This window comes from Salvelinus sp. IW2-2015, linkage group LG18 (assembly GCF_002910315.2).
Source record: "Salvelinus sp. IW2-2015 linkage group LG18, ASM291031v2, whole genome shotgun sequence".
Classification (NCBI taxonomy): Eukaryota; Metazoa; Chordata; class Actinopteri; order Salmoniformes; family Salmonidae; genus Salvelinus; species Salvelinus sp. IW2-2015.
In genome coordinates this window covers 18,139,125-18,150,879 of record NC_036858.1, presented here as the reverse complement: position 1 = coordinate 18,150,879, position 11,755 = coordinate 18,139,125, and the positions used below count along the sequence as shown (strand labels likewise).

At 43.6% G+C, this 11,755-nt stretch overlaps 1 protein-coding gene across 2 annotated transcripts in view; it reads right to left on the bottom strand.

Annotated features, from left to right (window-relative positions):
* Window positions 1–137: 137 nt before the first annotated feature.
* Window positions 138–11,755, bottom strand: part of LOC111977837 (LIM and SH3 domain protein 1) — a 41,385-nt gene continuing 29,767 nt past the window's right edge. For both annotated transcript variants that reach the window (XM_070448360.1, XM_024007557.2), the window contains exons 6-7: window positions 1,864–1,967; window positions 138–1,592 (exon numbers count right to left, since the gene is read on the bottom strand). In XM_070448360.1, coding sequence (XP_070304461.1) covers window positions 1,419–1,592; window positions 1,864–1,967 — 278 coding nt within the window. In that variant the 3' untranslated portion in view covers window positions 138–1,418. The remainder of the gene's footprint in view (window positions 1,593–1,863; window positions 1,968–11,755) is intronic.

Genomic DNA, 11,755 nt, shown 5'->3' with positions numbered 1-11,755 from the left:
AGAACGCTTGCAAGATTGGCTAGATTTGACATTGTTGCATTCAAGTCAAGTTCGCTTTCTAAAGCAGAAGCAGAGACATTCTGGCACATAGGCTGCTTTGTGTATGTAAGAAAAACAATGAGACAAATTCAGAAATATTCAGTTTAACTCCAATGAATTTTAATGCTTCATTGCAAAACTTWGATTAATATAAATCATACCTATTTAATTTTTCTAACTTATAAAACACCCATGAATCCCTGTGACTAGTAAAATTTTTTTGAATTCTTCATTTCTGTCAAACCGTATCACACCACCAATTATTAASTATTTTTCGTATGCGCAGCGGTGATATTTTAAACTGCTCTTTTAGGACATCATTAGTTCTGTTCTTGAGTGCTTGTTTATTAATGTTCTATTTTATGTTTGGTGTGGACCCCAGGAAGAGCAGCTGCTGCTTTCACAACAGCTAATGGGGATCCTAATAAAATACCATTGATTGATAATTGTGCARACCTGTTTCTGCCTAGCCCAAACCAGGTGCTGCTGATTAGTGTAACTATTGTAACCAGTAGATACAGACCGGTAGGTATTCTAACAGGTACTTGTTAGCATACTGCATTTACTAACACGGAAGCCCTCTAGGTCCTAAAATGTACAATTTGTCAACTGTAAGCCGATCCTAAACTTTCCAACTTTATGCACCATTTCGGAATAATTAATACATTTTGGGGAAWGACTTGGAAGTATGGCAGCCACCATTCAACTCTATTGTACACTGCCTAATAGATGCAAGCTTAATATGGTATGGCCTCACTGGGGTCGTTATGTCACTACAAATAAACCACGGGAAAGACCTAGACATTGAAAACCATTTAGGTGTAGTAGTATTAGGGCATTGAGCTGTCCGATAGTGGACTGTGTACTGAAAATGGCAGRGAGAAGCTTTATTAGCAAAATCAATTGACTTTTCAAAAACCATGAAAAACAGACCATATGAGCAAAAACATGGTCAGAGACAATATTCAAGTCTTAACGGCACTAGTTGTTTTCTTTTCTCTTTCTTCCCRCCTCCTCTCCCTCTCTTGGGCTGTGACTTGTTTCCCATATTCCCCCCCCCCCTTTTTTCATCTCCCCATTTCTCCTGGACTAAGTTCAGCAGTGGAATGAAACTCTGAACGTTGCAGATAGAAAAGTACAACCTAGAGAGGACACGAACCTTCAACCTGGGTTTTGTTCATTACGACATGCAACAGAAAGGGTTTTAAATGCTTTGCAAAGAAAAAGTAAATTGAGCGTTTCTTATTGGACACGTCCGGGCAGTCACACCTTCTTTCAATCCATTTTCTTCCGTTTGGTGCCTAATGAACACAACCCATGCTTACATTCCTGTCTGCAGTGTTCCGAATGTTTCAACCAATTGAACGAGGCCCAGGGTTTCAGAGGGGTTGGACGTAGTTAGCAGGTAGCATGCCCTGTTGCCCGGTGCGTTCGATGCGGCCGTACATCCATCCATCATCAATCTGTTGTACGTCTGCAATCAGGTCGCCCTCCTGGAGAGACACCTCGTCGGCGTCAGCAGCCGTGTAGCTGTACAGAGCCCGGTAGCGCTTCTGTAGACACATATGGGGACATACTGTATATCCATGCATGCACACCACACACATTCATCAACATAGGACTACAGAATTGTGTGGGTGTTACCTCTACAAACACGTGCACACACACACACACACTACAGAGTTTAAAAAATCACCACTACAAAAAAATTCGTAAAAACGCCCCTACCATTGCTGCTCAGAGCACACAGAGAGGAAGACAAAGAACAGTGGACTATACTGTATGACATCATGCGGTGACGTACTGCTCTGTGTTATTCCTTACCCCTCCACTAGGTGGTGGTACAGCAGCAGCAGAGGGAACAGACACAGGATCCGGCTGGGAGCTGTAGGTCTGAGGGATGGCTGGCTGCGGCTGCGGCTGCGGATCTACAGACACAGAAGACAGGATCAGACATTGCACACTCCACATTCTTCTAAAGAGATTCAAGGAACAATGTATTACAATGATAACCTTTCGATTGATGAACATTACAGTGATAACAATTTGATTGATTGACTGGCAAAATATAAAAAGATTAACTATTATACACAATAGTATACAGTAGCATCGAGATGAGAGGCAAAAATAACAGTTGATTTAGGGGATTTTTGTGTGTGGATATTTTACATAATTTGAGAGGGTAATTTGCCCATAAACTGATTTTAATATARGGTGTACTTTAATAAACAAGCTTTTTGTATCATATAAACCTCAAAATGATGAAGTCAAYGAGATTTCTTTGCTATGTAACAGGTTATAACATATCTTACAAACTTTTAGGGGGWAATTTGCAGACTTAAAATAACCCAAAATATGGTGTATTATAATTAAACCACCAGCTTTTTATCATATAAACCAAAATGATAATTACATCAGATAGTGAAATCAACTCTTGGCAGTTCTGAGCTATTGTGACATCACCACAGCACAACAATGTGAGCCACAATAGATGCGTTTTTTTTGTTTGTGTATGAAGTATTTGGCAACAAGAATAAAAAAATTCACAATCATTTCAGTGGTCTTGTTATCGCAATAGTAACATATATCTTTCATGTCAAAAACATAGGAAGTGTTCATCATGGTAAATAAGTATTTTGCAAGGTTTTCCCAAAATTCTGACACAAATTTACATTCAAAGAACAAGTGAGACAGATTCTCACCTTTTTCACAGAAAACGCAGATATCAATAGCCACAAATTTGGATACTATAGAATTTAAAAAAATGTTGATTGAATTTAAATATTTAATTAAAACATTATCCCTAGTGAACAATAACAAGAATAACATTTTCCTACATAATTATAATAAGATTTTTTCAGAGTGATTACAATTGCACTAGAATWTTTWWTTMTTTKAATATTTTTGGTTTGTTCCAGTATTTTCTCATTAATACCTGCGTTCTGTTTTGATGTCATGTTTTGATGTAAGAATGTAAATTGTTGATCTGTATTTTGAATAAAAAAAGAATAATAATAAAACAAAAACAATAGATGCGGTATAGGAGTAAATGGAASGCAGACCATTCCATTGAGCAGATTGGCGCACAGTCAACAAATCTGATCTAACAAATGGGATATTCCTCAAATCCATCATGATTTATGTATTGTAACAGGCCCACAATGTGGTTACTTAAGTCCGATTTGGATATATTTGGCCGTTTTCGCAGCACAACATTTATACTTTTTCAGGTTTAGAAGAAGTAAATGCTAACTCCCGTTCATACAAAAGTTACACTTAAATCCAAACTGGTTCTCCAGCATATTAGTAAAAATRGCTCACCCTGTGTTAAAAAAATAGCCTCAGTCCCAATATTCAGATTACAACGTCTCACTTTCGGTTATTTGAAAATGAAATAATCTCCAAAATATTGCTGTATTTAAAACAACCCATAGAAAGCTGTTTTAATTTCTGTTTAATCCACCAGAAAATACAAACAAATATTACAACAAATATTATGGTTAAACCCAAATATACTAATTTATATATTTTAAAATATATATCAAAAAAAAATTAAACAGTTAAATACCTATCTTTTTTAATCGCTCAACACAGAATAGCATAAGGGGACTCCCTCAAATGTTTGGAGAAAATATTTATATTTTAGTCAGCTTGGTTCAATAGTATTCTTCATACTATAAAATAATGCCACGGAATTATAAACAAATCTTGTCTGCTAAATTAACTAGTGTAGCACACAGCCATTTGGCATTATCACTACTTCCGCCGAAGTCGGCCCCTCTCCTTGTTCGAGCGGTGTTCGGCGGTCGACGTCACCGACCTTCTAGCCATCGTTGATCCATTTTTCATTTTCCATTGGTTTTGTCTTGTTTTACATCACACCTGGTTCCAATCTCATCAATTACATGTTGTGTATTTAACCCTCTGTTTCCCCTCATGTCCTTGTCGGTGATTGTTTGTTTGTATGTGATGTGCAAGTTATGTTCTGGTGCGCGACGGGTTTTGTACCCACTTTTATTATTTTGTATATTTTGGTTTTCAGAGTTTTGTGAGCACTTATTAAACGACTCCGTTTATACCAAGTTCGTTCTCCTGCGCCTGACTTCCCTGCCACCAGCACGCACCCATTACAGAATCACCGACCCGAACTATGGAGTCAGCAGGAGAAGGTACCCCAGCCATTGAGGTGGAGGAGCGCGTCCAGGAGCATGCAGTACTACTTCACCATCTTGGTACCGCCATGGATCGCATTGTCCGGACAATGGACCGCTGGGAGAGACAGGGAGTTCTTCCAGCGCCTCCACCAGCACAACCGGGGTCTCCCCTGAGCGCCCCTTTCCCGCCTGAACCCAGTGGGATSCGTCTCTCCTTGCCCCAGGWGTATGACGGGGGGGCTGCGAACTGCCAGGGGTTCTTAATACAATTAGACCTCTATCTGGCCACCGTTKAACCGGCTCCATCGGGCCGTGAGAGGGTGTCCGCCCTCGTCTCGTGCCTCACCAGGAGAGCCCTGGAGTGGGCCAACGCCGTGTGGAGAGAGGGAGATGCGGCGTTGAACCAGTTTGAGGAGTTCACCCGCCGTTTCCGGGCAGTCTTCGACCACCCGCCCGAGGGTAGAGCGGCGGGTGAGCGCCTCTACCNGACAATGGACCGCTGGGAGAGACAGGGAGTTCTTCCAGCGCCTCCACCAGCACAACCGGGGTCTCCCCTGAGCGCCCCTTTCCCGCCTGAACCCAGTGGGATSCGTCTCTCCTTGCCCCAGGWGTATGACGGGGGGGCTGCGAACTGCCAGGGGTTCTTAATACAATTAGACCTCTATCTGGCCACCGTTKAACCGGCTCCATCGGGCCGTGAGAGGGTGTCCGCCCTCGTCTCGTGCCTCACCAGGAGAGCCCTGGAGTGGGCCAACGCCGTGTGGAGAGAGGGAGATGCGGCGTTGAACCAGTTTGAGGAGTTCACCCGCCGTTTCCGGGCAGTCTTCGACCACCCGCCCGAGGGTAGAGCGGCGGGTGAGCGCCTCTACCATCTGAGGCAGGAGAAGAGGGGCGCCCAGGAGTTCGCCCTGGAGATTAGGACCCTGGCTGCCGGCGCGGGATGGAACAACAGCGCCCTGATCGACCATTACTGCTGCAGTCTGCGCGAGGACGTCCGTCGGGAGCTGGCCTGCAGAGACACCACCCTCACGTTGGACCAGCTGGTGGACCTGTCCATCCGGCTGGACAACCTGCTGGCTACTCGCGGACGTTCAGATCGGGGTCTGGGAGTTCCACCCTCCCACACCCCCTTTCCGATACCCATGGAGCTGGGAGGGGCGGTGCGCAGGGAGACCGGAGGGGGTTCCCGCTCGTGCACCATCTGTGGCCACAGAGGTCACACTGCCGGTCGGTGCCGGGTTGGTTCCTCTGGGAGTCGAGGCAGCAGGCAGGGCGCTCTGGCGTCACCCCAGGTGAGCCGGCACCATTCTCACCCAGAGTCCTCTGTTGCACAGATGTTTGTATTTGTCACGTTCCCTGAGTTTCCCCCGCATTCCCAGCATAAGGCGCTAGTCGATTCAGGCGCTGCTTGGAATTTTATTGATAGTGCTTTAGCCCATAGTTTAGGGATCCCCATCGTTCCCGTGGATGTGCCCTTCCCCGTCCACGCCTTAGATAGTCGACCATTAGGGTCAGGGTTAATTAGGGAGGTCACCGCGCCTTTGGGCATGGTGACGCAGGGGGGTCATACGGAGAGAATTAGTCTCTTCCTTATTGACTCTCCTGCGTTTCCCGTGGTGCTGGGCCTACCCTGGTTAGCWTGTCATAACCCCACTGTTTCTTGGCCACAGAGGGCTCTCACGGGGTGGTCGCGAGAGTGCTCAGGTAGGTGTTTAGGGGTTTCCGTTGGTGCTACTACGGTGGAGAGTCCAGACCAGGTCTCCACCGGGCGCATTCCCCCTGAATATGCCGATTTGGCTCTCACCTTCTCCAAAAAGAAGGCGACTTAATTACCACCTCATCGACGGGGCGATTGTGCGATAGATCTCCTGGTAGACGCTGCACTTTCCAGGAGTCACGTGTATCCCCTCTCAATCCCCTCTCACAGGCGGAGATGGAGGCTATGGAAACATATGTCTCCGAATCCCTGCGTCAGGGCTACATTCGGTCCTCCACTTCACCCGCCTCCTCGAGTTTCTTTTTTGWGAAGAAGAAGGAGGGAGGTCTGCGCCCGTGTATTGACTATCGGGGTCTGAATCAGATCACTGTGAGGTATAGTTACCCGCTACCGCTCATAGGCACAGCYATAGAGTCGATGCACGYGGAGCGCMTCTTCACCAAACTAGATCTCAGGAGCGCTTACAACCTGGTGCGTATCCGAGAGGGAGATGAGTGGAAGACGGCTTTCAGTACCACCTCTGGGCACTATGAGWACCTTTTCCATAACCAAAAAGATTGTAGTTTCAGRTGTTTGAAGCTGGTGTACAAAACRGAGAAGTAAAAGGTGAAAAAACTAAACTTAAGCACGGAACGCACATAGAACAGATCTAGGTCTTCTTAGACWTGGTTTCATTGAGAATGACATATCTATAACTCAATTTCTATGTGGATTTGGTCAGGTCACCCAAAAAGTTATATATTGCAGCTTTAAATAAACAGAAATTCTACCTCATGAGTCTTACGAACGTTCATGTGCACAATAAACATCGTACCAAGTCAGAGGGTAATAAATGATAGGCCTAAATTAAAATATATCTTGTCAAAAATGAAACAGAAATGTCTAAGTAGCTAGCTTTCCATCCAATTGGCTACAGATTATCATGCAAATATTCAAAAATTCWAAAATATGCATTTTCTCACCAGTGGTGTGTTTCCACCCAATAGACTTGTTGCAGATAAACATTTGTGTGTGATGACGTAGCGCAAAAAAAAGCACTTTTTCATTTAAGTTTTCATGTACTGAATAAAAATCTAAAATTCMATGTGTTTCCATCGCATTTTCAACTCTACCGAGTTTTGTCACAAAAACTGTTGCGTTGAATAGCAAATGTGCCTACTCTGGTCTAGGCACYTGTGCTCTAGCTAACAGCTTGCAGATACAGTACAAGTCGYCTGTGCTGCTAGGCTAGACTACATGATGTGATTATTATGGATTTTTTTATTTATTATGGATATTATGGATTTTTATTTGTCAAACGACAGTCAAGCATCGATCATCATGTCACCAGAAAAAMACCCTCAATTTTATTGGAAAGGAGCATATGGATCACCCTGCACTTTCRCCACCCTGTGAAGTTCATCATATCTTATTTAATCTGTTGCCTAATAAACTGCATGGTTTCCCGAGTCATAGTGGGAGGACCACACACCATATCATCGCTTGACTCCAAGTTTACTTCGATGTGATGGTTGTTTTATCAATATTTGCACATAAAGGCATTTCCCCACCATTTCTCGCTAATACATTTTACAGACAAAAAATATCCCACTATGTCGTAGGAACAAATGATCTTTCGGCATTTATAAAATTGTACCGAAACGACCTCTTTTCATCACAGCTGTCGTGATAATTCTTTATAAGGTATGACTTTACTCGCATTAAAATTGTGGATGGAAACGTAGTTATTGTTGCAATAAACGGTCAGGTAAAGTCAGACTCGAGTCCAAGTCATGTGACTCCAGTCCAAGAATAGTATTAAAAATGACAGATATCACATGACATCGAGGTAACTGTTCACGTGTTTCCTCCATTGTGACTTTGAATCTGGTTCAGAAGAGGTAGAGGCTAGGAGTTTTTGGATGGATGACGAGGAGGAGACCTGGCTGACAACTGTGGCACATTTTGGGAGCATGGAGCGGCCAGAGATACTGTTGCTAGACGAGTAKATTTGGCTAAGGAACAGAAGATGGGTTTTGGAGAAAGGCCATCGGTGTGTGTTCTGCAAGCAGTACAGCGGATGAAGGCGCGGCATGAGCGCGGTGAAAGGATAGACGTGGTTATGGACAGTAAGGAAGAAGGAGAAGAGCCGAGTGCAGTGGGAAGATGTGTGTTGAGGAAAAAAGACGCCAAGTACAAAGCGTATTATGCTGTCTCTGATTTCTCCGAAATTTTACCTGACGAGAATGAGGATGAACTACCTGTGGTGCAGGTGTGGTGAATACCTCAGAGTCCATGCCTCCCCCCGATGGTCACGCAAAGGATGACTCGGGCCCAGCGGGAGTGACATTTTTGGAAAAAGTTGATCCCTGCGTTTTGTCTGAGGCTGGGTAGAAAATAAGTTGGGTACTGTTAAATTGGTGAAGGTAGCTCAATGTAGACTTGTGAGAATTTTCTGTGTTTCTTCTGTCCAGAGGGAGCGGGCCCTTCACATCACGCGACTAGGGACAAGAGCTGTGACTTGCAATTGGGAGCAGGGCGCCTTTGAAAGGAGTGATTATTGGGGTGACGTTACGTGTTGAGGTGGAGCAAACTGAAAATTCCCTATGTCTGTGATGCCCGCCYCTTGGTGCGACGCAGACCCGGAGGCGAGCTTGGTGAAACTGAGAGACACTGTCTGTCATTTTGAGTTTTGAAGCAGTCTTTACCTGATAAAGTGATGTTAGGATATGTCAGTTATCCTGTGAAAGCTTTTGTGCCGAACCCACACGGTGTTTCAGATGCCAAACTTTTGGTCATGTTGCAGCAGTGTGTAGGAGGGAGATTCCGAGAGAGAAGTGTGCTGGAGGGCATGGGATAAATGAATGGGAAAAATCGGTGGAAAAAACTGTGTGTGTCAATTGTGTGTGTACTCATGTTGCTGGGGATCACAAGTCCCCGGTGCAAGAGAGACAGGTTGAGGTTGCCAGGGTCAGACTAGAACAGAAGGTGTTGTATGCTGAGGCAGTGAAGAGAGTAGAGGATGATGGGTCGAGGGTGAGTAGTAGGCCTAGGCCAATACAGAGTGATATGAATTTGTGCTTCAGTAAGGTTGGCTTCTTAGAATTCATTCATTGCCATGGTTATCAACTGTACTGTAGAAGTAGAGTGTAAATCACAGAAAATAGATGTTGTGGTAGCAGCTGCAGAGAAGTACTTGGGTGTGCGAGGTTATACTGCAGAGGAGTTACAAAGTGTGCTGAACGAAAGAGTCCTATCCTGGTGTAGTATCAATTACGGGCAAAGTGGTGGAATGGATGGTGGAGATTTTCATTTTTATGAAATAGTGGTATATACAGTGTTGCGTTCGAGACCGATTCAAGACCAAGACTGGAGCGAAAAGAGTCAAGAGTCAAAGCCAAGACCGAAAGGGGGGCAAGACCAGGTCAAGAATGAGACCGGGAGGGGGARGAGAGGTACGAGACCGAGTCAAGACCGAGACCTGAAAAATGCGAGTCCAATTCAAGACCATGATTGTAATTTTGTCAAATCCTCCCCAAAACAAGAGTTCAAATAGAGCCAGTCTAAAAAAAAATACTAACCCAAAAACAGTGGGGAACAATGAGGGCCTTCTACGCTTTAAGAGAAAAGCTAAGGATTTATAAAATAATACAAACAATTATTTATATTATTCTTTTCAATTATGTTCTGATTTAATCTCTTTAGTTTTTGTTCAAAAGGAAAGGGTTAACACTGAAGAGAAAAAAAGATCCATTCAGGATTCTTCTTTGGTGGACTCTGAGGAGATACATCTAGCTAGCTAAGTCAGCCACTGGCGAGGGCTAGGCCATCAGAAGCTTGATTGAAGGCATCTGCCATTCAACTGTATTAGGGCAAAATGRTGGAGTGACAGTGGAATCAACCAATTACATTGACTTGTAATGGGTGGGACCGTTTTTACAAAAATGTATGGAAACTTTTGCCTTTCTTGAAGGCCAACAGGTCACTGTGCAATAGCGAGCTTTAGTTTTCCCAAGGTCTCGCTAGCTAGCTTTTATTGTAGGCTAGTTTGCAGCGGCAGCAGCAGGTGTTATTGAAGAGGATGTTGTTGCTTATTTGTTAGCTTCTCCCTTTTCAAGAATAACTTTCAACAAGAGGTAGTGGAACTGTGTTTTTTATTGCTGTTTGTATGCTGGTAGCCATCTCTTTGAAAATAAGTTATGTGTGTGACACGTTGTTGCATTTCAACTTTAGATCACGGGTTACTTAGTGTGCTAAACCTGAAAAAGTGTTTTGCACTTTTGTTGTACATTTGTACATTTCGACTGGGAAATGCTTAACCTAATGGTTGTGTTTTTGTATTCTTATGATTAGGACCTACTTATTATGTCAGTGAATGGACTGCTGTCTTTCCATCGACCCTATGCAGTGGTGTAGTGGTGCCTGTAGAAGTGGGTCCTGTGTGAAGGAAAGTCGCCCTGTGAAAAATCCTGTTTTCCCATCGATTTTTCTGATTTTCACTTTCAAAAATGTTATGCTGTAAGTCCACAACAATGCTTAACCACATCAGCAGACCATTTGAGGRCTGGGAAAAATCAACAAAAATATATTTATGGAGGGTGTAGTTGCCCTTTAATTCAATTGACCAAAGCAAATGCCCTCCCCATTGATACAAATCAGCATTATATCATTKTATCAGGTAGGCCTAGATTGCAGTTAACATTTCATTGGGATGTTTTTTGGGGGGAAGCCTTTAGAAATGTTCATGCAAACAACGCATGATGACTGAATTGCACGTCGCAAATTAGTCCAACATTTTTTGATACCTGGTTTGCATACCCATTGTTGCCGTAGTTAGCAATTACTGGTAGATATAAGTTGAATGTCTTTTCCTACCTACCGGCTACCGATGTCATTCTTCTGTGAGCTGCTCCATCCCTTACGAAAAAAGATTGCAGTCAGAGTGCAGTATAACTGCAGTACAACTGTAGTTAGAATGCAGTATAAATGCAGCAAGCTGCAAATGCTGCATCCAAAATAACACCGTTTTTTTTTACTGCAGTAATTTTGCAGTGTAACTGCAGTTACAGTGCAGTATAATTGTAGTTCAACTTCAGTACACTGCAGTTATTCTGCAATCACTGCACCCAAAATACCACAGTCGACTGCAGTTTCTGAAACCTTTACTGCAGTTTCAAAACTGCAATCAGCCAACTCCAACCTGAAAGAGTGTGATATCTGCGGCTGGCGCTTTCATCCCGACCGCCTGGAGAAACACAGACAGAAATGTGCCAAGGTCGCGTCCAAGAGCAAAAGACGGGGGTTCTACGACTCCGGCACGCACCGGTACAAGGGCACCAACATGGATGGCTTCATCAAGCAATCTATTGATCCATTGATCCATGATTCATGTAATGCAGTGTCGCTGTCCTCGAAGGCTCCCCTGACCAAGACAGTTTATAACTCTTCCCACCATTAGAGAAACCACTTATTTTCACTTCAATTAAACACCTATTGAAGAAATATGAATCTGAATTCTTTGGATCTATCAGTGTATTTCAAAGAAAATATACAGTACCTGTCAAAAGTTTGTACACACCCACTCATTCAAGGGTTTTTCTTTATTTTTACTATTTTCTACATGGTAGAGTAATAGTCAAGACCTCAAAACTATGAAATAACACATATGGGATCATGTAGTAACCAAAAAAAGTGTTAAACAAATAGATTTCATATTTGAGATTCTTGGCTACCACGCTGTGAACAGCATGAAGCGAATCCGTGCACATGCGCAGATACTGTGTTTGACCGCGTGAAAGCGAAGTATGGCATCTCGCTCATCTGAATATCTCTGGTGCTGCTCATGGCAGCGTCATTTTGCTGAGTC